Raw genomic sequence first — 26,295 nt, 5'->3', positions numbered from 1 at the left:
GCCTCAGGGGACCATGGTCAGGAGCTCAGGCTTCTCATTTACCCCGGACCTAAATCTGGGCTCTGGTTAGAGCTGCACTGGGGGCGTCTGCTCTCCTGGGAGCCTGGCCGTCACACCCTCACAACAGGACCGTGCAGGCATACTTTTCAATCTGTTCGCAGGAAGGGAATTTTGCCTACAGTTAAGTAGTACAATTTCCAGGGTTATCAGCCATTCTGGTGTTTCTGGGAGACGTGGGGACCCACTTCCGAATTTGCTGAAGGGACCTGGTCTCCTGGGCTTGTCCGGAGAAAGTGCACCAGGAGAAAGGGACGCTTACCTTGCAAATGCGGGAGACGGGGATGCTGCTGAATGTCCTCAGCATGTTGGCCTTCACCCCCGGGGGTGGCTCGAACACGAAGATGCGGCCTGCGCGGAGCAGGTTCACGGGCACCTGAGGAAGACACTGTTCCTGTCAGTGCCCTGGTTAACTGCGTGCTTCGGCTCTACACACACACACACACACACACACACACACACCCCCGATTTCAGGACAGAAAGATGGCAAACCAGCACTCAGAGCAACATGCCGAGCACACACCTTGGGGTTAATCTCCATGGTGAGGAACAGCCGGAAGCAGGCGTGCGGCTGCAGGGAGTGAAGCTTCTTCTCCAGCTGCATCAACCACCCCGGGGCCAGGTGCACGTTCTTCAACATCACCCACCTGCACGAAGCGAGAGCCACAGCTACACTTCACGTTTCCGGTCTGGATTCTTGGGAACCGAGGCTTTTTCAAACAAGACAGGCCTACCTGCCGGACTTGACGGCTGTATTGATGGCTTTATCTGCTTGGTTGAAGCCTTCGGCCGAGCCTGGTGCCAGAAAGCTTAGTGTCAGCACGGCAGGCTTGGACTTCAGTGTCCACCGTGAGTTCTGAGGGGCTTCGGCCCGAAAAACCCACCAAGTGCCCTTACCGATCGCAATTGAAGTGATCTGCGTGTTCTGTTCTGCTGCAAGGTCTTCGACGTGCCCGCTGGCGTCATACCCAGGCACAGAGCACATCAGCACAGGAGTATTCGGCTTTACCTGCAGATGCAGAGGTCGGAACTAAGACCGGGAGTCTGGAGAGGAGAGGCCTGTGGGGCGGGCCTTGCGAAGATTCCCCCGGCCCCAAGGTGCGGGGGCTGGGAGCCGGCCAGGGTGGGAGTCTGTAAGCAGGTATATGGCCTGACAAGATGGCGCCTAGGGGCCGGGGCAGGCGAGGCCCACCCGAGCCTGCTGGGAGCCAGAGCCGCACCTCTGTGTCCACGATGTGAGTCAGGTCAAGAGGCTGCTCCATGATGGACATGAAGGACTCCCCGAGGTTTGTGGAAACAAACATGTGGGCCATGGCCAGCAGGCGATCAGGGCGGAAAGCCTGAATCAGGAGCAGGCGGTGGATGGCGTGCCCGATGGGTGCTGGAACGAGGCATGTGAAGGGTTGCGGGGAGGACACGGCCCAGACTGCCCCGCCAGGACTGGTCTGGCTACAAGTCCCCGCTCGGATGACGGCTCAGAATCATGCCGCCACCTCTGGTCTTCTCTGCCCCAAGGAGAACTGCCACCCTCTCCTGTCTTCAGTGAAGCCCCCGGACACACCTGTGCTCACGTCTACCACATGGGCCTGTGGGCACGGTGGCAGTTACCAACTTCACGTGACTCCACCGCCACCCATTTGTTGCAGGCAGAACACAGATCCTGAGCCGTCTAGAGAGGATCACAGCCACCGCCAGCCCTGCCCCTGCTGCCCTGTGGCCGTGGAGACCCTGCCCACTGGCCCGAGCCGGGCTAGCACAGGGCCTGGGGCACTACACTCGGAACTAGCCAATCTCTCCCTTAATGTCGGGCAACGGTCTTCCTACCTGTCTCTCTCGGTCTTTAAGTGAGAGTGGGAACACGAATTAGGACCTGAAGATTTTACACTGAGACACTTATTTTAGGAATTGGCGACCTTCTCGGAGGTATCCCTTCACTCAGGTGGCAAAGCCCAATTTTACATTTGGGTCCAGAACGAAAACACCGGGGAGGCCTTGATGCGGGCTTACTTGAGGGGGCTTCTTCACTCCAGAGGTACGGGACCGTCTGCTCTGGGGAGCTGCTGTCCAACCAGATGCCAAATTGCTGTGGACACAACGGGAGAAGCGTCGCCACGGAGCACAGCCCGTTTTTGTGGGCAGAGAGTTGGGATGAATACATCAGACGACTGACGTGTGCGCACGACACACGCAATTCCTTACTGCCAACTTCCTGGGAAGAGGCTGGGACGCGTTCAGAACACTCACCTCGTCGGCCTGAACCTTTGCAATCAGATCTTTGAAGGCAGGGAGACAGCTCAACCTCACAACGGCCTCGGCCTGCTCCACGGTCAGGCCCTGGATCTTGGGCGTCGAGCCAGCACTCAGGACGATCTCCTTCCCTCTCAGGAAGTGCTGGAATTCGGCGTCGTAGGTGGGCTCCCTGGGAAGGGGGCAACGAGTTAGCAAGGGTCTCAGATTCACTTCTGCACTCAAAGAGCAGTAATAGCAAAGACTCTTTTTTCCTCTCTTTAAGCCCTTAAGATGCTAGTAGAAAACCTGCAAAATGACAGCGCTCTGCGGGGACAAGTGCAGCAGGGTGGCGGCCTTACCCGATGGTGCCCTTCAGTTTGATTCGGGCCAGCAGCATGGCGAAGGTGATGTGGTCCTGGTGCAGCATGCCTCTGGCCACCCGGTTGAACGCCACCTGGGGACAAGGGCGGGAGACGCTGCCGTCCCCGGAGAACGACCTCCCACCTTCCCTCCCTGGGGACAGGCGAGCGCCGGGCTCTCTACCTGGAAGAGGTCCTTCGTGATGATGGAGAGGCGCTGCGTGTGGTCTGTGATGCCCTTGAGGTTCGGGTTCTCGTACAAGACGTTGTGGTAAATGTCCAGGAAAAACTGGAGGGAGTACTGGTACAGGAAGTGGATCTGAAAGGAAGCAGCGGGCGACGGCCATTAGGCGGGAGGCACAGAGCGAGCGCCGTCCCGCGGGGGTGGCTCCCGCAGTCACCTGCTTCAGGGACTCCATGGTGAAGTAGATGCTGCTGCAGGCGGTGGACAGCGGCAGGTACTGCTGAGACACGGTCTCCACCTCCTGCATGACGATGTCCGTCTCCTCCACTTTCCTCGTCACCTCGGCCGCCTCTCTCTTGAGGTTCTCCAGGGTCGTTATGATGGTGTCGTCGTCCAAGATGCGTCCTTTCACCTCGTTCAGAGCTTGCAGCAGAGACTTCTCGAGCTGGCGTAAACGCAGCTGGAACTCTCCTGAAACGGTCACGACATCCAGAGTCTGCACCACTTGCTTCTTCCAGAAAGAGAACTCCCCTGAGTGTCTGAATAAACCTGACATGTTCTAGAACCTTAATTAAGATTTTAGCCCCAAGGGGTACCTGGGTGGCTCAGTCAGGTCATGAACTCACGGTTTGTGGGATCGAGCCCTGCGTCGATGGTGCAGAGCTGGCTTGGGATTCTCTCTCAAAATGAACTTAAAAACAGTAAAAAAAAGTTCAGCCCCCTCCCCACCCCCCCAGGGGTACCTGGGTGGTTTTAAGGTTAAGCGTCTGACTTCTGATTTTGGCTCAAGTCATGATCCCACAGTTTGTGGGTTTGAGCCCGGCATCAAGCCCCTAGCACCGGCTTGGGATTCTCACTCTCTCCCCCCTCTGTCTCAAAAATCAATAAACTTACAAAGAAAGAAAGGAAGTTCAGCCCCCAGCTTGCTCCGAGACTCCCAAAGCTACAGAGCCAGAAACATACCTTGAAGCTTAAGAAGATCGGAACGCTTTTCGTCCACATCAGGCCTTTCTGCCTTAAGTACTTCATTCAAACATTGGCTCTGCAAGCTGCTGCGGGTGACCGTGAAGTTGACAAAGGTAACGCGGGAACACAGGTCTGGCGGAAACTCCACCTGCCACAAGGGTAAGAGAACAGTCCGCTTCGTCACTGGAGCCGCGACACAGAGCACCGCCACAGATGTGAATCCCAAGTGCCCTGGTCCTTACGGTTGGATCTCGGGTGGACAGGAAGATGACAAATGATGGTGACAAGTCTATATCCTGGTCGCCGAGGGTAATCAGCACTCTCCCCCCGGTTCGCCGAACTTCGCGGTTCAGTACTGGATTCAAAACCGGATCGTAGCTTTCCACATCCTAGACGCACACACAGGAAGTTTCACGGTTGGGGTTTTACAACATGTATCTTCACCCAAGTAACAGTGTTTTGATGCTGACCTAACCAGATGAACACACCGCAGAAGCCACCCAGCCTCTTAGACCTCCCCGTCCAGTACGGCAGCCACCAGCACCCGTGGTGACCTGATTTAAATAAAAAATTCAGTTCCTTAAGCGTATTGGCCACACGTGTCTACCAGCACCCTGGATGGCACAAAGCAGAACATTGCCATCAGTGCAGAAAGTTCTAGTTGACGGTGATGACAGATAAACACTTTTTTTGATTCCCTTTTTACAGAACAATTGTAAAGGTTTATCTTTTTTCTGGCATTAAAGGAAGTCTTACAAAGGTAAAAAAAACTACCACTGTTCGCATCACGTAATCTAGTTTTGTTCCACACCCACGGCTGGATGCTGCACACACCTGCACCAGAAGGGGGTTCCCGAACCTCAGCGCACTCTCCAGGTTCTTGCGGAAGGCATCGTCTAAGAAGCTGGTGCGCGTGATCTTGCGGTCCTTGTACTCATTCATGATGAATTCCGTGGCCTGGCCAGAGGGGTCGATGATCAGCGGGTACCTGAGGGTGAGGCCACGTGAGTGCAGGCTCGAGGAGCCCACAACAAGACGACGGGAAGGTCGTTCCCACTACTCAAGTGCGGCTTCCAGACAACCGTAACAAATCCTTGATGCTGAAGCCTTCCGGAAGCACTTCTGCAAGCAGCTAACAGAATCACACACTCTCTGGAGCAGAGCCAGAGTTACAAGCTCTTTCTCTGCTGGGACACAGGTTCTTCTCTAAGCATCCAGCATGTGCTTTTCTCCAGGTGCTGAGTGCGCTCTGCTAGAATTACCGTTCCATGTACTACTGCCCTTCCAGAACCAATGCTCAGCAGCACCTACCGCTAACAGGTGCAGACGGCTCAAGCCGCCAGGGACCCTGGCAAATAGCAGACACAGCTTAATCCTCAGGAGAAGCCTATGAGAAGGTACTGAGAGCACGTCTGTTTTACACGTGAGGAAGATGGGGCACTAAGAGGCCACAGGGATTTGTCCAGAGTCACGTGCGTGACCAGTTAGTTTTTAAAAATCATAATGCACACAGGTGCTTGTACAAAATCCAGAAGCTACAAAAGGGCGTGCGGTGAGAAGAACCGCCTCCCTCCTCTAGCTTTTGTTACCAGTTTCTGACCTGTCTACCCGGGGAAGGGTCAGGTGTTTGCAGACACGTGTGCGCGTGGGCACGTGCGTCCGCGGGGACACGGCACCCACTCCCCTTGCGCACGGTCTGCTGGAGCCTTCTCTGAACGCACACTCGGAAAGGCCCGGTCTGCAGGACCCCAGCCGTCCACTACGGAGGCGCACCGTAATCGCTTAACTGGCTCCTACTGAGGGGCACGGGAGGCGTTTTCAGTCTGTCAGTCACATTCTGTCCTGACATTTGTCATGCTTCACGTGGGCCAAGCTACTGTTGAATAAGCACCTGGGGGTGTGTGTACTTCCCATTCAGGTGAATCCAGCTCTGCGCAGACCACACCGATGGACCGATAATCTCACCAGCACATCTGGCGAGACACGGAGCCACTGGTGGGGCCTGAGGATTTGCTCATAAAATCAAATGACACCTGCAAGGGGCTTCATCCTCTACGTGTCCCTGGGACCGTGACATACTTCAAGGATTCAAAGACTTCAAGATGTGGAGATAAAGTCAGAAAACACTGGAGGCGTCTGGCTTTAAGAGCTGCCACACAGGAGGGTCAAGCCTCAGGGCGTGTGGCCCTGTACGTGGGGTGGGCCCTGAGGACCCCCTGAGCCAGTGTCAAGCCTGCCCTCCCTGAAGTCACCCTCCACCTCTAACTCTGGCCTCCTTAAACCACTTTCCCCCTTAACTCTCTTTAGCTAACTATTTTCAGTTCTTGTAATATTTTTGTAATTATGTTTTTGTCGTCCACCCTGACACACAGCCCGCCAATCAGCTCTGAAAGGTGGCACGAGAGGCCTTCGCTGCAGAACAATTCGGGCGGTGGGGAAGCGGGGGTGGGAAGGGCCGCGCCCCCATCAGAGACGAGCGCTGGGCCTGCCTGCGTGCTCGCCCATTTCCAAGTTTCCCTTCGTCTCCTCAAAGACGTATTCCGAAGAAACACAAAACCACGGGGTCACCGCACGTAAGGACTTCCAAGCCACTCCCTGTGCACGAGCGCATACCTGTTGAAGCGCTTCAGCATGATGGCGTTCTCCGTGCACAGGTCATCTGCGGGTAGGGAGCTGGCTTGCCAGCGAAGGCGCTCGTCGGCGTTGGAGAGGTACTCGGTTCGCGCGATGTCTGTACGGAACTGAAAGTGAGGGCGGTTACCTTCCTTTCCTCCTCAAAGCTCCAGGCGCACCGTTTCCGGGCCAGCGTGGAAACGGCTGACCAGGCGCCAGGCCAGAACCCCATGGCCCGTTACCTGGATGTTGGCCTGCTGTAAGTGGTGGGACCACGTGGTGAACAGGTTCTGGCGCATCTGCTGGTCAAAGTAACCCGCGTAGGCGATGAACGCGGCCGACAAGAGGCAGTCCCCGGCGATGGTGGACATCTGGTTTTTGAAAGTTTCACTTGTTTTTTCCCATCGTTCACGTTCGGCGGACAAGCTCTTCAGGAGAGCAGTGCTCCGGTTTACCTACGGGGAAGATCCAGCAGGATTTATACCAGAAAGTGAAAATTGGTTCCCCCCATAGGGCTCTGGGAGGGCCGTTCACAGTCCCAGAGGACAGAGGACCCAGCTCCTCCACGACTGAGGATGATACGGGCCTCAGAATCTAATCGGGCCACAAGAGGGTGTAGAGAAGCAGGGGTAGCCTTGAGACATGTGCGTGAATGGAGACGGGGCAGGGAGAGGGCCCGGGGTGGACAGAACAGCAGGTGGGGGTTGGCCTAGAGAGAAGAGACACTGCCGGCAGGAGATGAGAATATTCCGGGGAGTCAGGAAGAGCGTGGGCATGGCGAAGGACACAGCAGTGAATGCAAGACTCGGACAACCGTGTCCTTGGTGACCCCACAGGTTGGCTTCAGATCGCCCCCTGGTGTCCACCTGTCCTAATTAACGCAGCCCGGTGAACCAGGAGGCCAGCAGGCCCTCTCGGGACGGAGCTGGCTGGCAGACGAGAAGGCGGGCACACACACGGGGACGTGTATGAGGCGCCAGGGGCACCTCATGTCAGAGCCCACGAAGAGCTGAGAGGAGCTGGCAGAGAGAGTGCTCCCGCCCGGCGACGACCTTACTTTCGCTTCGACAGCGGCCAGGTCTGCCTTGATGGCCTGGGCCTCCGAGATCAGGACCGCGTACTCCTCCTTGTAGCGGGCGATGCTGGCTTCCAAGTCCCGGATCATCTGTTCCACCTCGTTGGCCTTCTGCTGGTTGTCCTTAGCGTCGTCCTCCAGCTTCTGTAGCTCGTTGCGCAGGGGCTCCACCCGCTTTAACATGTCAGCGTAGTTGAGCTGAAAAGGGCAGACGGTAATTAACTCTTCCCGAGTGACGGGACCGGAGGGGACTTTTCCCACGGGAGCTCCCGGCCACGCCACTTACCTGCGCGATGGCCCATTTCACCATAGGGCCGCAGGCCAGGGAGGCCCGGTTGACAATCTCGTAGTTGTAGCTTGGATTGGACATATAGTTTTTCTTCATCTTCTCCCTTATGGCATCGCTGCAGAAGAGGGATTGTGCTTCTAAGCACGTGTGGGGCAAAAGATCTTAAAGGGCAGTTCCCCTCTGTTGCCCCAGTGACCACGGAGGATGAGCCGGACCACCCGTGTTCCGGGGGATGGTGGTCTCTGACCTTCCCGCCCCCACGCTCCCCCGACGGGCGTCAGTGCCCAACGCCAGCTTTGAGTGAAATGGGCTTAAAAGGCATTTGTGCAGTTGACGTAACAGACGCCACCTCCTGACACAACAGGCCACGGTGACACGGCCGCGCAAAAGCAGGGAAACCTCTCAATGCCGGAGCGCTGTCTCCTGCTTCCTGGCGACGCTCACCTGATCTCCTCTGCAGAGAAGTTGACGATGGTGGGGATGAAGTTCTCTCTCATGATGATGGAGCGGATCTGCTTCCAGTCTGTGGTGCTCTCGCCCAGCAGCAGGCAGATGGACTCAAGCGCCAGCTTCACGGCGGCAGGGGGGTTGGCCATGGATCGCACCTCCACGAGGTGCTGCTTCTTTATCGACTTCACAGCTGGGCACCACGGTGGCAGGAGGGGCGGGAGGGCGACAGGGCGGGCAGGTGAGGTGCGGTGGCACAGCAGAGCCGTGGCTCCGATGAGGAGGAGGCCACCGCTCAGAAGGCTGCAGCGAGCGGGACTTTCTGTCTTTAAACCCCCTGGAATAGCTGGCCTTTTAAATAACTCTGAAGCTCTCCCGGCACTAAAGGCCACACTGAACATTCCGTAAAAAGCAGGAAGCTGCCTTTGGCGATGTCTCACGGGTCCCAGTTAGTTCCTTTACCCCCATAAACACTTAAAACGCTGACACATTTCAATTATGTACTTACCTTACACAATTTAAGCAACAATATTTACATTCTGCCATAATCTAGAAGCTGTCTGCTTGGCTGGATGAATATGTAGAATTAACAGCTCTAAAAAAAGGATGGCCGACGCCTTCTACAAGCTAAACTGCACTTTTTCCAGTCTGAACTTTTACTACAACACTTTTTCACTGGTTACTCGGCAGTAAAAATTAAGTTCCCTTCGAAATTAGATTCTCAAGGAAAATCTATAGTTTGGATGGTGTAACAGGAACAGCGCACGTTTGAAACAGGCGCTGACGGGCCGCGAGCGAGCAAGACATTGGGCCGGATCCCGGCCCAGATCCTGGCCCAGGCGCTATGGTGTCCCGCAGGAGCCCGTGTCGATGAGGAATGGGCAGCGACTGCCATGGGTACGCAAATTAGCATTCGCTGGTCTGGCCAGAAAACGCGTAGATAACCCCAAGACGACACTACACACTTTAAGGCATTTCTGGGTGAAACTCCAGTCGGATTCATAAATGGTGTCTTCATGTAATTATCGTCAAATTAAAAAACAAACGTATTCACGTAAAACATATTTTGTCAACTGTCTCCTACGAGAGGGGCTCGGCTCTGGTGGAAGCAGACAGCCCCGTGGGGATTTGCTTTAAGGAACGAAGACCGTCTTTGGTGTTTAGAAAAACCTTCAGGTATTTGCCAGTGATGCTTCCAGACACGCACGCGCCTCTGGGGGCAACCCGGGCACAGCCCCAAGCTGCACAGCCAGCCCCGTGGACAGAAGACGCCCTTTCTAGAAAGCCAGACCCCCGACAGCTGTGACGTACCATTCTGGGCCTCAATGACCGCAGGCTCCACCTTGTCGAGATCTTCTTTGACGCTCATCTGTTTGTCTGCGATGACTTCCTGCTGCTTGTGCAGCTGTTCCTGAATTTCTTGGCTCATCACCTGGTGAGAGGGACGGCTCAGCTACGGGTCCGCGCCGCGTTGCCGAGTGCGACCCGAGCCACGGTCCTCGTTCCGCTGGGCGCTCCGCCCCCACCCAGCAGCCTGAAGCCCACCCGGGACAAGACCTCCGCGCCCGGCAAGCACCTTCTTCTTCTCAGCTTCCTGTTGGTCCTTCACCATCTTCTTCAGCTTGTCATTGGCGGCCGCGTTCTTCACCTCCAGCTCCTGGCTCTTTATGCGCAGGTCGCGCCGCAGCTCCTCCACCTGTGGGACGGGCGCCGCGTCAGGGGGACAGAGCCGCGCAGAAATTTCCCGGAAAGGGGTCCTCACGCCAGCCCCCTGCCCGCAAGTGAAGCGAGCACCCGGGATGGACGTACCTGGTCGACGGTTTCCTTGATCTTCCTGAGCCCGACGTTCAAATGCATCTGCTGCTCCTCCAGCTCGCTCCGCTTCTCGTGGAACAGGTTGGCGTAGTGGTTAATGAAGTCCAGGTAGTGGCGAGGTGTGATGGCCATCGTCCGGCCCCCTCGCTTCGCTAGCCGAGCATTAGCCTTTGAGAAGACAGTGAAATCTTTTCGCTCTCGAGGACGTTCTCTGCCATCTGCCCTCCAAACGCTAACCGCTCTGTAGGCCGCCGAGTGACCTGGGGCAGGGACCCAGCCCCGAGGAACCACCCTTGAGACGCACCGGGTGGCTCGGTGGGTCGTACATCTGACCCTTGGTCGCAGCTCAGGTCACGATCTCACGGTTTGTGAGACTGAGTCCCGCACCAGGCTCTGCGCTGACAGCACGGAGCCTGCTTGGGATTCTCTTTCCCCCTCCCTCGCACACGTGTGCTCACTCTCTCTCAAAATAAACACACATGAAAAAAAAAAGGAGTCACACTTGAGTTGGGGTCTCAGCTCAGCCTCCTACAAGATCTCAGGGAGCCCCGGGAACCCCTAAGCTCGCTCGTCAAACCTCTGATGACCCTGGCGACCTCACACGTGTACAGCTGGGGGTCACTGTGTAATGCCGTGCCTCCTAGGCCTTCTGCTTATTTTCCATGGACACCAAAGTAAGAGGTGGCACCAGGAAGAGGGTGAGAGGCGCGGCTCCGTGGGACCAGCTGCTCCGGCCCCTCCGGCCACGGCACGAGGACACGAGCCCAGCCAAGGAAGCCAGGGCAGGGCTACCTTCCAGAGGCAAGTGGAGGCAGCCTGCAGGTATGGCAGGGGGTGGCAGGGTAGTGGTCGACTGGACGCCCACAGGCTCAGAGTGGTCTTTACGAATGTCTTTCAGATGGGAGCAGATGGGACTCCTCCATGATGAGGAGTCTAAGGCAAGGGACAGCAAACCCTGGCCAGTGGGCCAGACCTGGCCGCTGCCCGTTTCTGCAGACGAAGCACTAGCGGCACACGGCCAAACCCACCCGTTTCCATGCGGGCCGTGCAGGCTCTGGGTATCAAGGCAGGGCCAAGCAGTCAAGAGACCCTCCTGGTCCATGAAGCCTCAAACATGAACTATCTGGCCTTTTCCAGGAGAAGTATGCCAACCCCTGGCCTAGGATAGACAACCAGGACCCGTGCACCTAGCGGCAACGAGAAAAGGAAAGCGGAGTAGAGCGCTTTACGGAAGCAGAATCCACAGAGCAGCGAAGGTCAAGGATCTCAGAAGGTGCAGCCTGGTAAGTAGGAGGATGTGTCACCGACAGAGTTAACAACGAGCAGTGGTATTGTGCCTAATACGCAATACCCTAGGGTCTCGTCTTCATCGATTTACCTTTACGGTGGTTGGTTTTGCTTTTTCCGGGACCTTGAAACAACCCACCTGGTGAAGAGTCTGATGAACAAATACACAGCTGTTTACAATCGCTTCCCGATGTGACGGCGGCTGTGGTAGTTTGTCATACACAAGCGGCATGTAATCAGGCACGATGTAATTCGGCTTTTCCAGGTCCATTTTACTCGTGAATTCCTTGCCCACTTGATACAGCGCTTCAGTGGACCAGTCCCCAAACCAGTTCAACACACACCTGCAAAAGACGCCCACGTCTCAAATAGCTCCCAAGAGCCAGGTCTGTCCCTTGAGAAGAAATCGGCTGTTGTAACCCAGAGCCGAGCACACGTCAGCCCACCTGTTGAAAAGTGCCGGGGAGGTGGCCGCGCGGTCCTTGAGCCCCTCCGAGGACGGGTTCATGGTGAAGACGACGTGGAGGTTGCGGATGACCTGGCTGGTGAACCATTTGTACAGTTCCTCGTGCGAGTCCAGCATCAGGCCCTCCTTCTGGGCCCCCTCTTTGCACTGGGTCATCAGAGTGGCGTACTCATCTCCTTCAAAGAGGCCGGGGACCTAACAGACGAGAGGGCGTTACGACCGACCGGCCCTGGGAAGCTGACACCACCGCCCAATACCACGCAATGTGGCACGTACCTCCCCGTTGGCCAGAAGGGTGTTCATTCGCTCCAGGAATCCAGAATCTAACACGTTGGATTCATCCATTATAAACGCTATCTTTTCGTTCTTACAGCCGGAACGCCTCAGCACCGTCCGAAGATCTTCATCGAAGTCTTCCCCGGTGTACTTTCTGTGCACCTGCGGAAGCAGTCGGCAGGTTAGGTCCAATCTCATTCAGGGAGCCGTGTGCGTGAATCGGGAAACTGTCGCTGGGAGTAAGAGGCATCGACCAGACCCACCTTAATCTGGTACACACTCAAACCATTCATCCAGGCCACAAAACGGGACAGGGTGGTTTTTCCTGCTCCACTGACACCAATCAGAAGCAAGTGGCCCTGAGGCTGGCGGAATATCCTGACAGCATCAGAAAAGACAAAAGGGTTTTAGGCTATGTTCTCCTTTTGACACTCAGGTCCTAAACTTCCTCAGGAGTTAACCTACAACATCTCTAAGGTATTTTAACTTAAATTGGTAAGTCAACCACTTGTTGAGCGACTGCTATTTGCCAGGCCTAGTGGGGGACGTGGTCCTATCCTCCAGACACCCAGGTGACACAAGGCAGAATCTAACAAGAGGTGTCAACCGTGGCAGGAACAGACTGTTAGCAGGAGCCGAGCGACTGTGCGGGAGGCAAGTAAGGGACGGAGAAGCGGGACTTAGAAGGGAGGGGGGTTGCTTAGCTGAGAAGGCAGAGGTGGAGGTGAGGGGAGGTCGGCTGGGAGGATCCCCTACCACTATATGAACAGTGGCGTGGGTGAGCAGGGAGGCTGTAACAACAAAAAGCCCACCGGTCGATCCTGAGCACGTGGTCTAACACTTCATTGAACAGGACCAGAGGAACATCAAGTTCTTCTTCATAGAAGACTTTCAGCCTAGCCTTGACGTAATCTCTCAATTCTTCCTGGTCTACTGGGATGTAATCCTAGAAAAAAAGAATTAAGACCCAATTACTAAGAGAAATCATCTTCTGTATTACACTAGTCAATTACAATTCCAAGTACCAAGAAACCATTAAAATATACGAGAAGGTATCACTTACAACATAGCAACAAAAATGTAAGTTAGCTGGGACTCGATCTAAAACCAGGGGAAATCTTTGTAGAGAAAACTGAACGTCCCTGAAAGACCTCATAGAAGGCCTGAATAAATGAAGAAGACAGAAACCATGACCGTGCAGAGATGAGTGAACTGCTGTAAAAACGTCAGCTCCATCCAACTTGACAGAGAAAGTGAATACGATCCCAGCCACAAACAATCTCAGTGGTGGACAGCGGTGGTGGTTTTAGTACAACTTGACAAGCCAATTCTAAACTTCATTTGCAAGAGGAAAGGGCCAAGGACGGTCAGGTCAAGATCGCCCTAAAGAAGAACCAGGTGTGAAGGCCTATCCTATCAGACTTCATCGTCATTATCTATCAAGGTCATGCAGTTTTGAGCACAGGGAGTGACAAATGAGCAACAGAGCAGGACAGAGACTCTGAAACAGACCTGTGAAGGCAGGGAACCCATAATGACAGATTCTGCCAAGTAAGGGATCATCCAACAAATAGCGCCGGGTCAGGACGTCCCAGGGGAAAACTGGAAACAGACCTGTAGCTCACTCCACACACACACACACACACACACACACACACACACACACACACACGCACGGATTATGGGTTTAAATGACAGAACTCTGACAACATGTGCTTGTCAGAAGACACCATAAAGACAGCGACAGATGAGCCACTGGGAGAATATGGTGCCTATAAAGGAGAACGATTAGTATCTGGAGTCCAGAAACACACACAAAATTCTAGCAACACCAAACCTGTCTTGCTACCTCATCCCTGTGCCTGAACTACCTGCTGAATGGAACGCACACTGAAACTACACCTTACTAAAAATCCTACTCTCAGAAAAACAACAGCTCACAACTATTCTAGAAGCGTCAACTTTGTATAGTATAACAGTATAGGAGATGTTTTTACACGGATTATTCACAATTGGCTCATTTCTGGAGTGTGAGGGAGGTGAAAGCAAAGGGGAAGACTCCTTTTGCTGCAAACACACTGAAGCCTGGCCCCTGACGGGTGGGACTGCATGGCTCTGGCAGCAACCATCTCATAGGATAAGAAACACACGGCCGGCCCGCCAGCCCCGGGCACACTCCGGGGACAGTCTACCATAAGTTATCAGTATTGTGCCTGGAACCAATGATTTGCTTACAGGGTACTTTGGGAAAAAGGTCTGTTTGACAAGAAGAGAATTCTAACTGAAAGGGCAGAAGGAAGTATTTCTGAAATGACAACTTGTTACCTTTGACAGCCAGTTGCTGTACAAGATGGGCCGGCTCATCGCCTTCTCTTTGTCTATGTTGGGAAAGTGCTTCAGAGCAACCATATCGATGTTCTCGTCTGTCCAGCGCCTCTCCTCGTCCTCCACGAGTCTGTCGAAGAAGAGCCGTGTGTGTATCAATGCAAACAGGAGCCGTGCTGAGAGAACACCCCGTTTTGTTGGGGCTGCGGGCAACTCCAAGGGCTAGAATTAGCCTTTACTGGAAGTTTTCATTTTTCTCCCAATGGAAAAACCTAAGAATCTGAACTCCAGACAGCTTAAACAATTCAAAATGTTATTAAACATAAAACCCCTCAAACCTATGGCACCGTTACATTAAAAAAATTCCTCTAGGGGGCGCCTGGCTGGCTCAGTTAGAACATGCGACCCTTAATGTGGGGGTCATGAGGGTGAGTGCCATGTTGGGTGTAGAGATTACTTAAAAAACAAGTAAAAAAAAAATCCTCTAAAAGTGTTTAATCACATCGATTTACAACATGCCAACGTGATTCCAGTTTCTACGCTTGCCTGATACAAAGTTCCCAGGGTCACAGGGGAACAGGGGGACAGCCAACACACGCGGTGCCAGAGACCCAGGGCTTATAAAGGAAACCATGACGAATCAGGTAAGACTGAACGAGTCCACATGGATGGGCCGGGGGTGGGGGGGGGGTGGCGAGCACCTCCTGAGAAGCTGAATGTGTGACACACTCAGGCTACCAGGTGCGGGTCACATAGTTAATGCAGCCAATTGGAATTTAATACAACTTCATCTCTGGCATTTTGGGAAATCTGTGAAATTATAGCTCAAATTTTTTCATTATTTAAAAAAAATTTTTTTTAACATTTATTTATTTTTGAGACAGAGAGAGACAAAAAACACAAGCAGGAAGGGGCAGAGAGAGCAAGAGAGACACAGAATCTGAAACGGGCTCCACAGAGCCCCCAACGCAGGGCTTGAACTCATGAGCCGTGAGATCATGACCTGAGCTGAAGTCGACACTTAACCGACTGAGCAACCCAGGCACTGCCCCCATCAAATTTCTTCATTATTAAAAAAGAGAGGGTTAGAAGTTTTTCTTGTTCTGTTTTAAATAAAAAGAAACTAACACGATGTTCCTTGCTCCCCTCCCCCACTCGCTTCGCTCATGCCGTGCACTGGGCTCTGGGGCGGGGCTGCTGTGTGACTCAGCGGACTCCCAGGAGCCCGGCGTGAGAGCCAGAGACTTACGATGAAGCAAGTTCTGAGACTCCTCGTGAGCTCGGGTGAGAAGAGCTGCCCGGAGGCAGGACTCACTGGTCTGGAGGTGCGGCCGCTGGACACACAAGTCCAAACCCTCGGTCTGGAGGGAGCCATCTGCCCTGGGTTCTCCCAGGAGTAACATTAACTGACCAACCACATAAACCTGGGACTGCGAGCGGCCAGAGGGACTATGTCCTCTGCGTACGGCCACCTCACACTTACCCTGTGAGAGAGGGGACCTGCCCGGCCACAAGAGGCCTGACCTCCTGCACTGTTCTGAGCAGCCCGATTCACAGGCAGAACATTCCCCCAAAGAAAGGAAACTGTGGTGCTGTGTTAAATAGTAAATTAATTAAGAATTATTAAAAAATGTTTTTAAAATGGTTTTTATTTATTTTTGAGAGAGACAGAGCGCAAGCAGGGGACGGGCAGAGAGAGAGGGAGACACAGAATCCGAAGCAGGCTCCAGGCTCTGAGCTGTCAGTCAGTACAGAGCCTGATGTGGGGCCCAAACCCACGAACCGTGAGATCATGACCTGAGCCAAAGTCGGATGCTTAACCGACTGAGCCAAGAATTAATTTTTAGAAGTTTAGAACTAAAGTAACACAAATTTAACTTTTCCTCACCAATCTAAAATGAGCCTGAAAAACTCTGCTAAAATACACAAAATATTAAAAAAAAAAACAACAGGGCAGAAACTAGGAAAATTAAGAATTTACTGTAAAATGAAGATTGTACTGGACTACAAAGAATGCAAGAAGTTGATTCTGGCTTAAAAACGTCAGTAATTTTCAAGATTCCTCAAGAGGTAAAGACTCAACTTTCCACTGTGGTGTTTCCTGGGACTCAAACCACAAAACTTTTCATGGTCCACACTGATCACTACAGTCATGAGCAGCTCGTCCCAAAACTCAGAATCTACAAGGCAAGACCTGAGAAAAGAGGCCAACAGATAAAGAGAGCTGCAAACCCTCTGATGTCAATAAAGTTCAAGGGTGAGGAGAGCTGGTTATGGACACCACCTGCCAGGGAGTCGCTAGAAGGCATCTAATGGTGGTGTTTTTTTTTTTTAAATGTTTATTTTTGGTAGACAGAACACAAGCAGGAGAGAAGAGAGAGGGAGACACAGAATCTGAAGCAGGCTTCAGGCTCCGAGCTGTCAGCAGAGAGCCCGACACAGGGCTCGAACCCACAGACTGCAAGATCGTGACTTGAGCCGAAGTCGGATGCCCAACCGACTGAGCCACCCAGGGGCTCCTACTTTTTTTTTTTTTTTTTTAAAGGAATCTCTATGCCCAGTGTGGGACTTGAACTCATGACCCCAAGATCAAGAGTTGCACGCTCTACCGACTGAGTCAGCCAGGTGCCCCTAGAAAGCATTTAAATTCGCCAGAAAACTCCAGCTTGGACAAAGTTATGGGGCACAGGCATGACAGTTACCGAGCTTAATGGAAGTGCCTCACCCCCTACCTACCTACCCCTACTGGTGGTGGGCAGTCCCTGAGCCCTGACACCCATCATGCTGGGGGTGGCTGTGCTCGGACGCCAAGGCTGCCCTTGCTGCCTCTGCCCCCTTCCACCGCCAACAGAGGCTGGCTCAAACTTGGGCAGGCCAGCCTCGCACAGAGCCTAACTCGGAGGGCCATAAGCACCAGGGTAGGCGGAGCAAGGAGCTAACCGCATCCTTGGCCTTACCTGTCTTGGAAGAGACGGAGGGCTTCGTGTGCCCAAATCCGAATGAGGCCTTCCACAGGCAGGGTTTCCAGAGGTCTCAGGGCCTCAAAGATCCCTCGTACCCACCTCGTCATCTCACGGGGTGAGTAGATATAGTGGGGCTGTGTGTCCTGAGTGAATCTCTCCTGCAGGTTCAGAAAAGTGGGAGGTATGTATAAATCCCTCAAAACAAATGAAAAGTGGTTAAGAGATCAAGTGCTGTGTAACATTTTTATATTCAAAACAGACAACCTAAACCCTAGAAAATTTAAGGATGAATTAGTAGACAACGTTGGAACCACTGGACAACTATCTGGAACAAAGTTCCATCCAAGTTGCTCACTTTTACGTTAAAATTAATTCTATTTAACGAAACTACAACAATGCTCTTCTGAAAAGATTTTAAAGCATGTAATTCCTAAGTCCAGGGAAAGCCTTCCTAAGCATGATTTTAAAAGCAGGAACAAAGAAAAAAAAAGATTTATTACACTTGATGATGTTAAAAATTCTGCAGGAAAAGTTGCAGTTCCACAGAACGAAAAGCAAACTAAATACCAGGAAGGGTACTGGACACTTCTGGACACTACTGGACGTGCAGGCAATCGGGGAGGAGTGGGGCGGCTGTGCCTGGTCGGGGGTGGGGGGTCAGCAGCTCTCAGTGCCCCGGGAAGCACCGGAACCGGAAGGCATCCCAGATGCGCGAGTCCCAAGCAGGAGAACCGCTTCCTTTCACCAGGCGGTTTGAAAGCGGTAATGAGGGTGGCGGATGGAGACGATGCTGGCGGCCACGTCGGTGGTCCAGCTGCCCGGAGAGCAGTTTGACAACACATCATCATTACAAATAACCACACGCACACCCATGGTTGTGCTGTAATAACAAGCGCCCGTGTCCTTTGAGAAACTGAGGAGTACAGTACCGATTTTGTAAAAAATACCGTATGTAACGTGTGCAGACAAGGGCAACAAGAAAAAAAGGGAAACGTCTGCAGTGTGGTACCTGGTAGAATGATTTGAGGACAGGCTCTGGAAGTCCCGGCTCAACAAGAGCTCTAAATAAAGCTCCATCTTTTAGCAGCGCCCGACCCCACGTACCTGAGACATGGTGTAGAACTCCACCATGGCGGCGGTGAGTGGCTCCGCGTACGTGCGCAGGGACGGGATGAGCCGCAGCATGGCCCGGTTGAAGGTGCCGTAGATCTGCGTCAGGGAGGCGGGTCCCGGGTAATCCACATACACGACCGGCACGTGGCGCAAGAATCTGCGTGAGGACGGCCGGCTCAGACTTCCCAGCTGATCAGCAGTGTGCCTGAGCGGAGAGTGCCCCAGCCCGGCCCGGACCCAGACCCAGGGCTGCTTCCCGATCCACCCACACAGGCCTCACGTCCCCATTCGCGCAGAGCACGCACAAACTGCTGGGGCCTGGGCGCCGACACTAACAGTAGGTGCAAAAAACTCTGAAAAAGAGCCAACCCCAAATGGGAAAACGATGCAGGCTGATACAGCCTCATCGTGGCCCCACAGACAGGTCTGGGGCAGTTAGCTCGTTACCACCCAGAGAGTCAGTGCTTTTATTTTTGAGTGTGTTTTCCAGTATTGCAGCACGGCACAAGGAGCCCAGGGGCACCCTACGATAATCAGCATTTTGTTACCTTTTTACGACCAAAACCAGATTTCTGCTGTGCTACGTCTAAAACAATCTTGGAACAGGTGTGTGTGTGAGGCCAGTGCTATCTACGGAGCTGTGTGTTACCTATGAGAGAGGGGCTTTCTTCCAGGATCCGTGGGTGGATTACAAGCCCCGACAAACTGGATCCTCTCCAGCTTCACCCACGTTTGATCTGAGGTTCGGTAAAAGCCTCCATGCTCCACCATCTGAGGGAAAGCGGGAGGGTCAGCACATTAATGGCAAACGTGAACAAGGTCAGTGGGGATTTGTGGATGTACACAAACCTGTCTGATGAAGGATATGACCCTCTGTGTCCCGTATTTATCCATGTCTGGCAAGTTGATCTCATCACAGAATAGCACCAGCCACTTTCCAAGTTGAACCGGGGCCAAAACCACACCGTTAGGGGTGCGTCTGTACTCGCAGTAGTGGTCAAAGGTCTTCAGCAGGAGCTCTGGAGTGGTAGCACTCGAGAAGTTAAGACCCACAACCTTTAGACGGAAGAGGCAAATCGACTGTCACAAGCGCCATCCCGTACGTGAGCACCGAAAGGCCTGCCGCCCACCTCCCGGCCGCTTTACCTCCATGTCGGGCAAGGCCCGGAGGGCGCTGAAGAGGGTCATGGTCTTGCCAGACCCGGGGGGCCCGCACAGGACCAGTGGCTTGTGCTCAGCCAGCCAGGTGTACAAGAGGGCTTCGTGGCGGACGGTGTCCAGAGTCGGCACGACGACGTCAGGGGCCGCCACCTTGTGTGTCTCCACTTCAATCTGAGGCACCTTGGCCTGCCACGGCGACCATTCTCCGCTGATGGACACCTGCACCCAGAGAAGGGGTGCGGGTCACTCCGGGAGCCACACGCCTCACTTAGAGACTTGCTCACTTTCATATAAACCAGAACTGCTCTCCTTATACCACATAAAGCAAAGGACAGTATCCTTTGATGAAACGGAAAGATTAATGGGGCATCTGGGAGCCTCAGTCAAGTGTCCAACTCTTAGTTTCGGCTCAGGTCACGATCTCACAGGTCGCGAGGTCTGTGCCGACAGTGCACAGCCTGCTTGGGATTCTCTCTCTCCCCCTGTCTCTAACCCTCCCCCACTCATGCGTGCACTCTCTCTCAAAACAAATTAAAAAAAAAAAAAAAAAAAGAAATAAAGATTAAGCTCATGGTGAGGTGTCTCCAGGATGAATTACACCAACATGTCAAGGTCAAGGCAGGGAGGCCACTCCTTCATGCACTTACTTCATAATCAATAATCGGTATGTTGGGTGCAGCGGGCAACGGCACCGTTGTGATTCTTCTGATGTATTCACCCAGCTCTGCTCTCATTTTCAGCCGACTATCTCCAGACAAGGACCAGAGTATGGCATAAACCAAATATCGCTATTTAAAGAGAGAACAGGATCCGTTTTTAAATAAAATTTCAACAATGAAGACATTTATGGCAACATTAACCTCGAAAAGAGCGGTTCCCAGTGTTCTTGGATCATGGACATGCTTGCACCTTTCTCGGCCCCCACGAAAGCCTGACCCTGTTCCCAGGGAAGAGAACACACCCAAGCAGGCACGTTGTTTCAGGAGGTTCGCAGACACAGAGGCCATCCGTGCCCCGGCCCCCGTCGAGCCCCACTCTCCTGCAATGCAGGTGCTCGCTGACCTGAACGTAGCGCTCCAGCTGCTCGATCTGCATGGGGAAGTCGGGGTGGTTGGCGTTGTACTGGGCCACGTTGCGGCAGGCCTGGTGCAGCATGGAGAAGAGCGAGCCCAGGCAGCGGAGACGGGTCAGGTCCATGATGTGCTCCAGCTTGAAGGCGTGCTCCAGGGCCTTGGTGACCAGACCGTTGGACGTGAAGTACGGCTGCATGATGGTGGCCGCGTCCCTTTGGATCTGCAAGAAGCAGTAGATGATGTCTGTCATTTTGAAAAACCCCAGAGATTTTCATATAGTCTAACCTAGGCCCGGGAGAGAGTCACGTGACCTGTAAACACACACACGCACGCACGCACGCACACACTTTTCTGGATAACCTTCAATGATCAATCCTTAGTCCATCACTGTAATGGAAAAAGGCAGCTGTTCGTCAATTTGCAGAGAAAAGTCAGATAACTAAAAGAACTCTTTAAAGTTTCCTAAACGGGTCTTCACTTCAGCAGCTGATACTGCTTCGTTAGGCACTGCCACACGACAACGCTGAGGGCCCAGCTTCCACGGATGAGCAGCACCACGCCCCCCCCACTGGCTTCTAGACCCTGGGGGGTGGAACACCTGACCTCACTGTGCGGGAAGCCCCCGCACCTCCCCCCCGCCAGCTGCAGATCTGCGGCTGCACTTGGCAGAGCAGTGACGGCCCTCGTACCTGCAGCATTGGGGAAGCCGCCTCCTCCCCCTCGTCCTCTTTGCCCTTGCGCCGGCGCTGGGCCTCGTCCTCCCCTTCGTCCAGCGGGATGCTACGCAGCCTGGCCAGGAAGTTGTTGAAGATCATGTCTGTGCTGAGAACGTCCTCACTAAACCAGACCATGCCGCAGCGGGACACCGTGGCCAGAGTGGCGTATTTCAAGTCCTGTACTTCAAACATTATTCGCACCTTGAAGAGAAAACATAGAGCAGGTTTAATTTTGTAGGTTTGATAGAAACTGGGATGTTAAAATTCTTTTACCTATACACACATCGAAAGAGTGATTAAATTAAATCTAGTTTTTCTGCACTTATTTCAAAAAGCAAAACCGTCTACGGCTGTCATCACTACAGCACCTACCAAAGGCCCTCCACAAGGACCTGGGTAGGAAGTGTGTGTGGTGGGGAGAAGAGCAGGTGAGCCCACAGGACCAGCTCTTGGTGGACACAAGACACAGCTCCGCTGGAGGGGGCATCAGCTGGGGATGTGTGCTAGCCTTACCCTGGGCCGGGCACGGCGACACGCTCCCTGCCTGAACCCACCGACCCTCACACCCATCCCTGGAGCCAGGCACAGTGTCCCTGTTCCACAGATGGGGCTGGGTACCTCACCCAGGTCCCACTGCTGGTAAGTGGAGCTGATATTCAAAGCAGATGGTCTGATTCCAGAGCCCTAACCTCAGTGCCGACACGCCTCACAGGAGAGCAGTCTCGTTCCAACAACAGTCAGGATCTACTGCCTAACGAGTTGTAACAGAGAGACCTGACGTGTCAAGGCACAGGCGGAGCTAAGCGCACATTTCCAGACTGGCACTAGGCATCACTGGCTTGGCTTCTCAAGTGATGACAACCACTATTGCTGGCTCACAGGTTCATGATCACCAGGTGCTCCTGTGAAGCGACCGCCCCCTTTTTCTCACGCCCACCACCGGTCCCTCGGCGAGTCCCGTCAGCATGAACTTTAAATGACACCACAACTCAGCAGCTCCCGTGCAGCCAGCTCGCCCGGCCTGCCTCACAGCTGTGCCTGGGCCACCTCGCAGCCTCTGGATGGTCCCCTCGCTCCCACACGTCCTCTTCAACTACTCTCTACCCGACAGTCAGGGATGTGATCCAGACTCCCAGGGCTCCCGACTCACCCAACGGGCAAGCGCCAGTCTTTACACTGCCCTGGGCCCAACCTGATCTGGCCCCTTTCCTCTCTGGTCCAGCCGCCTTTTCTCCCCTCGCTCCTCATACCCCAGTCAAACCCCCTGCTATCCGGAGGCCCACGGGACCGGCTCCCTCACATGCCGAACACTTCTAGGTGATGCCTCCACGTCACCATCCCTGACCACGTACCCTCCAGCTCTCGCCAGCACCAACCACTGCCTTCCAGCTCATCTTCTCCTGAGTACTCGACACTGTTTACCTTGAGGGTCTGCTTTCCACATCAGACTGTACGCCTCAGGACAGCAAGGGCTCTTGTCTGTTTTTTTCCTGCTGGACCTTCAGTAGGATGCAAACCCATGCCAGGCCCACCCACGTTTCCTGATCTATCCAGTGATGTGTCCAGGACCTGGACCAAATGCTCGTTTCCAAGGGACAGCCTGGAAAGCTTCCGTATCTAAATTACTCATTTTGCCACTTCCCAGATGTGTGAGAACTTCACAAATCCTACTGACAACCCCGTAACGCTGGGTTTGGAGCATTAACTGGGAATCACGGAGCATGGTTAACATTCAGCAACAGTACAAAGTTCTTATAAGTTCTATAGAAGTATTTCCCACTGGCCACGGGAATGGAAAAAATCTAGCACAAGGAGACTCAGTCAACTTTGAAAACTATTTACACAACCGACCACTACACTGTGGAACCTGGAACCTGCCCTCTAGAGTACACAGGATATTTGGTCTGATACCCCACGAAAGGCCACTTACATTGGGCGGAAGGCTGAGACGCTCGCCATTTGGCAGAGTCAGAAGCTTGTTGTCATCCAGCACCGAGTTCAAGTTCTCCACCCACTCGGGGTCCACGTCGCCATCGAAGACAATCCACTGGCGCTTTTGTAGCTCGCCCCTCACGTTGTCTATGATCCTGGTTTGGAAGGGTTTTGAAACAGCTTTTTGAGATTAGAAACGCTCACTCTGCAACAGCCTCCGCAGTGGCATTTTCATTCATTCAGTCTTTGGTTGGAAAAGTAACACCCGCTGTTAACAGAAGGACAGAGCACCCAGGTCCCACTCGCTGGAATCAAGGTTAACTCACTTTCTCAGGACATGTGTGAACAGCCCGTCCGTCCATTCCCTGGTGTTGGGGTCCAGGGTTCCATAAAGGTGGTCTTTGCTGATGGCTTTGGGGTCGATGATGTGGGCCACGCCCTCCACGCCCTCGAGCCTCTCCAAAGCCTTCAGGAGAACACGCCAAGCCATGCTCTTCCCGCTTCCCGAGGGGCCCACCATCATCAGGCCGTGGTTGATCTGGGTGATCTGGTAGAGCTGGAGGACCTGCAGAGCCAAAGACATCACATCCTGACCACTCCAGAGAAAGAACGAGAAGGTTCTTCAGCCCTTCTTCGTGGCAGCAAACAGGAGACATGCGCTAAAGGCAAGCAAGTGCTGCACTCGAGTTTTTAAAGCAGACGTTACGTGGGCCGCACCTACAAAAAACATTTCAAGAAAGGTTTTAACTAAATCGTGGGGAGTGCTTTGTTAAGCCGGGAAGGCTGGGAGCCAGTGGAAGAGGGGGTGACTACCAACCTGCCTCAGAAGAGGCACCTAAGATCCCTTCTAGAGAGGGCAGAGACCCAACAGATGAGCCATCTGTGTGACCCAGCACGGCATCGCTCACGCTCAGCAGGCAGCTTGTGTGATAATATACTTTTTAATCTCCCACAAGAACGAAACGGAGAATGCCACTAAGGACTGTAAACCATGTGCCGATTAGCAGATTTATGTTGTTAATCTACGACGTTGGGAAGTCTTGTAAGTAGAACTTTTATCGGTGTAAATACTTTGTTACGATCGCACATTCAGTCAGCATTTCCAGAGAACGAACCACACTACGTAAGTGAGGTTTTCAGCTAAATTGTTAGGTCTACGTCAAAGTTAAGAAAAAAGCCTCAAGTCAAATCTTCATAAACCAGGGGATGTACCTCCCTGGCCCTCGTGGTCAGGGCTCTATTAAGTGTGGCTTCTCCTAGTGGCTGCGGCTGCTGTGGCTGCATAGTGTGTGGGGGCCAGTTACCTTCTCGACCCACATTCCGCCGACTTCTTCTCCGTCTCCGTACGTCAGGTACATTTCCTGGCACACCTTCTTCAGCTCTTCTCGAAGCGCGGTCATTTCGCCCCGGTGGTACTGGACTCCGGGGAACACGTCTGACAGGAGGCTGAAGAGCAGCGGGATGTCTTCTGCCACCAGCTTGGGCACCATCGTCTCGCAGACGCTCTGTATCAGAATCTAACGGCGACAAAAGGACCGAGCCCTGAGTGGCGGGGAGCCTGGCTCCCACGGCCGCTGCCGTATCCCCAGAAGGTATGGAAGACGTGGCTGTCGGTGACAGAGCGACTCAGCACGCTCCCGTGGTCCTCACTCAGTTCACCGCACCAGTATCAGTGTCTTCCACTCGCCCATCCCAGCACATGTGAATCACAACAGAACTCTCAGGCCATGGCTGGGAGGTTGAAAGGGTGAACTTGAATACTAGTGTTTACGGTGTGAGTGATTCAAACAACACGTGTACAAACCTCCTGTTCAGGTAGATTTTCTGCAATTTCTCCTTCATCAACTGCTTCCCCTCGCTCTTCTTTCTCCCTCTTAATCTTCTGAATTCTCTCCCTCTTCACGTTTCCCGCACTAACCAGCACACTCTTCAAAGCTCGAAGACCAAAGTCATAGTGGCTCTGAGAGGAGAGCTGCTCGTCACATAGTCTGCAAGGGAAGAGGTCTACCTTGGAACAGTCCACTCTCAATAGCCACATAAGCAAACATCGAGAATCAGACACAGACACTTGGGACGACGTGCCACGATTGCAGAAATGACCCTTCAAGGGCACATCTTGCACACGCTACTGACACGGCAACAGGTAAGTCTGGGGTACTCACTTGAAGAACGGGACGATTTTGTTGGCGAGGACCTCAGCAGTGCGGAAGCCCTGTGAGTACAGCATGACCTGGGCGATGAGCTGCCGGTCGGGCTTGGTCATGGCCAAGCTCCGGAAGAGCTTCTTCAGATTGTCGGGAAGGTTGGACCTGCCTGCGTAGCCGGGGTTCATGGTGATGAAGATGGCCATGTCTGGGCTCACCTTCACCTGTTTGTTGAGCAGCTCACAAGTAATGGGGGCAGAGGCTGAAAATCAGAGAACAGGGTTGAGACTTGTGATGTTCAAGAGCGACACTAAAATCTCCCTAAAATCCCAGACAAAGCACCTGTTTCCCCGTTGGCCTCTAAAGCCCAAAGGCTGGGACCGCAGGGGAGCCCCTCTCTGGCCCTCCTACCAGCACGTCGGCTACCTTCATACACCTCACGTACACGAGAGCTCTGGGAACGTGGGACACGTCACCGGGGGCGGGGGGGGGGGCGCATATTCTGTCGTGCATTACTGTGTGTTACAAGACCAACGCAAGGATAGAAATGCGGCGCAATGGTAGGTGCAGATATAAAAACGTATCCGTGCCACACAGCTGACTGGCTCTGATCACGAAGACTGCCCTTTCAGGGGACTGACCAAAACCACCACCACCCACAGCTGAACTTTATTCCTTGGAGAGAACACTCAGCACACAGGTACTGCTTTCTCGGACACTCCTTTTCCACTGAGGAGGCCTACAGGGCCTTTGGGAAGACAAGTTCCTATTATTGCGGAACAAAAGTGGCCCCGCCAATTAACTG

The 26,295-nt window shown here is 53.5% G+C and overlaps 1 protein-coding gene across 1 annotated transcript in view; it reads right to left on the bottom strand.

Moving 5' to 3' along the window:
- DYNC1H1 (dynein cytoplasmic 1 heavy chain 1) overlaps nt 1–26,295 on the bottom strand; it is a 76,930-nt gene that overhangs the window by 5,593 nt on the left and 45,042 nt on the right. Inside the window, exons 30-69 of the mRNA XM_042990573.1 lie at nt 25,509–25,752; nt 25,151–25,334; nt 24,651–24,863; nt 23,673–23,911; nt 23,345–23,501; nt 21,388–21,615; nt 20,688–20,918; nt 20,273–20,413; nt 19,611–19,844; nt 19,314–19,520; nt 19,114–19,235; nt 18,456–18,621; nt 17,346–17,509; nt 14,389–14,518; nt 12,876–13,009; nt 12,327–12,441; nt 12,064–12,225; nt 11,768–11,982; nt 11,461–11,665; nt 10,029–10,202; nt 9,796–9,915; nt 9,531–9,651; nt 8,217–8,412; nt 7,770–7,887; nt 7,466–7,681; nt 6,651–6,863; nt 6,409–6,536; nt 4,630–4,783; nt 4,038–4,184; nt 3,793–3,943; nt 3,047–3,300; nt 2,830–2,964; nt 2,646–2,740; nt 2,302–2,476; nt 2,065–2,140; nt 1,278–1,438; nt 955–1,066; nt 792–852; nt 581–704; nt 320–433 (exon numbers count right to left, since the gene is read on the bottom strand). Of these exons, the coding sequence (XP_042846507.1) occupies nt 320–433; nt 581–704; nt 792–852; nt 955–1,066; nt 1,278–1,438; nt 2,065–2,140; nt 2,302–2,476; nt 2,646–2,740; nt 2,830–2,964; nt 3,047–3,300; nt 3,793–3,943; nt 4,038–4,184; nt 4,630–4,783; nt 6,409–6,536; nt 6,651–6,863; nt 7,466–7,681; nt 7,770–7,887; nt 8,217–8,412; nt 9,531–9,651; nt 9,796–9,915; nt 10,029–10,202; nt 11,461–11,665; nt 11,768–11,982; nt 12,064–12,225; nt 12,327–12,441; nt 12,876–13,009; nt 14,389–14,518; nt 17,346–17,509; nt 18,456–18,621; nt 19,114–19,235; nt 19,314–19,520; nt 19,611–19,844; nt 20,273–20,413; nt 20,688–20,918; nt 21,388–21,615; nt 23,345–23,501; nt 23,673–23,911; nt 24,651–24,863; nt 25,151–25,334; nt 25,509–25,752 (6,536 nt within the window). The remainder of the gene's footprint in view (nt 1–319; nt 434–580; nt 705–791; nt 853–954; nt 1,067–1,277; nt 1,439–2,064; nt 2,141–2,301; nt 2,477–2,645; nt 2,741–2,829; nt 2,965–3,046; nt 3,301–3,792; nt 3,944–4,037; nt 4,185–4,629; nt 4,784–6,408; nt 6,537–6,650; nt 6,864–7,465; nt 7,682–7,769; nt 7,888–8,216; nt 8,413–9,530; nt 9,652–9,795; nt 9,916–10,028; nt 10,203–11,460; nt 11,666–11,767; nt 11,983–12,063; nt 12,226–12,326; nt 12,442–12,875; nt 13,010–14,388; nt 14,519–17,345; nt 17,510–18,455; nt 18,622–19,113; nt 19,236–19,313; nt 19,521–19,610; nt 19,845–20,272; nt 20,414–20,687; nt 20,919–21,387; nt 21,616–23,344; nt 23,502–23,672; nt 23,912–24,650; nt 24,864–25,150; nt 25,335–25,508; nt 25,753–26,295) is intronic.

This window comes from Panthera tigris, chromosome B3 (genome assembly GCF_018350195.1).
Source record: "Panthera tigris isolate Pti1 chromosome B3, P.tigris_Pti1_mat1.1, whole genome shotgun sequence".
In the NCBI taxonomy this organism is placed as follows: Eukaryota; Metazoa; Chordata; class Mammalia; order Carnivora; family Felidae; genus Panthera; species Panthera tigris.
This window is presented reverse-complemented; position numbering and strand designations above follow the sequence as displayed.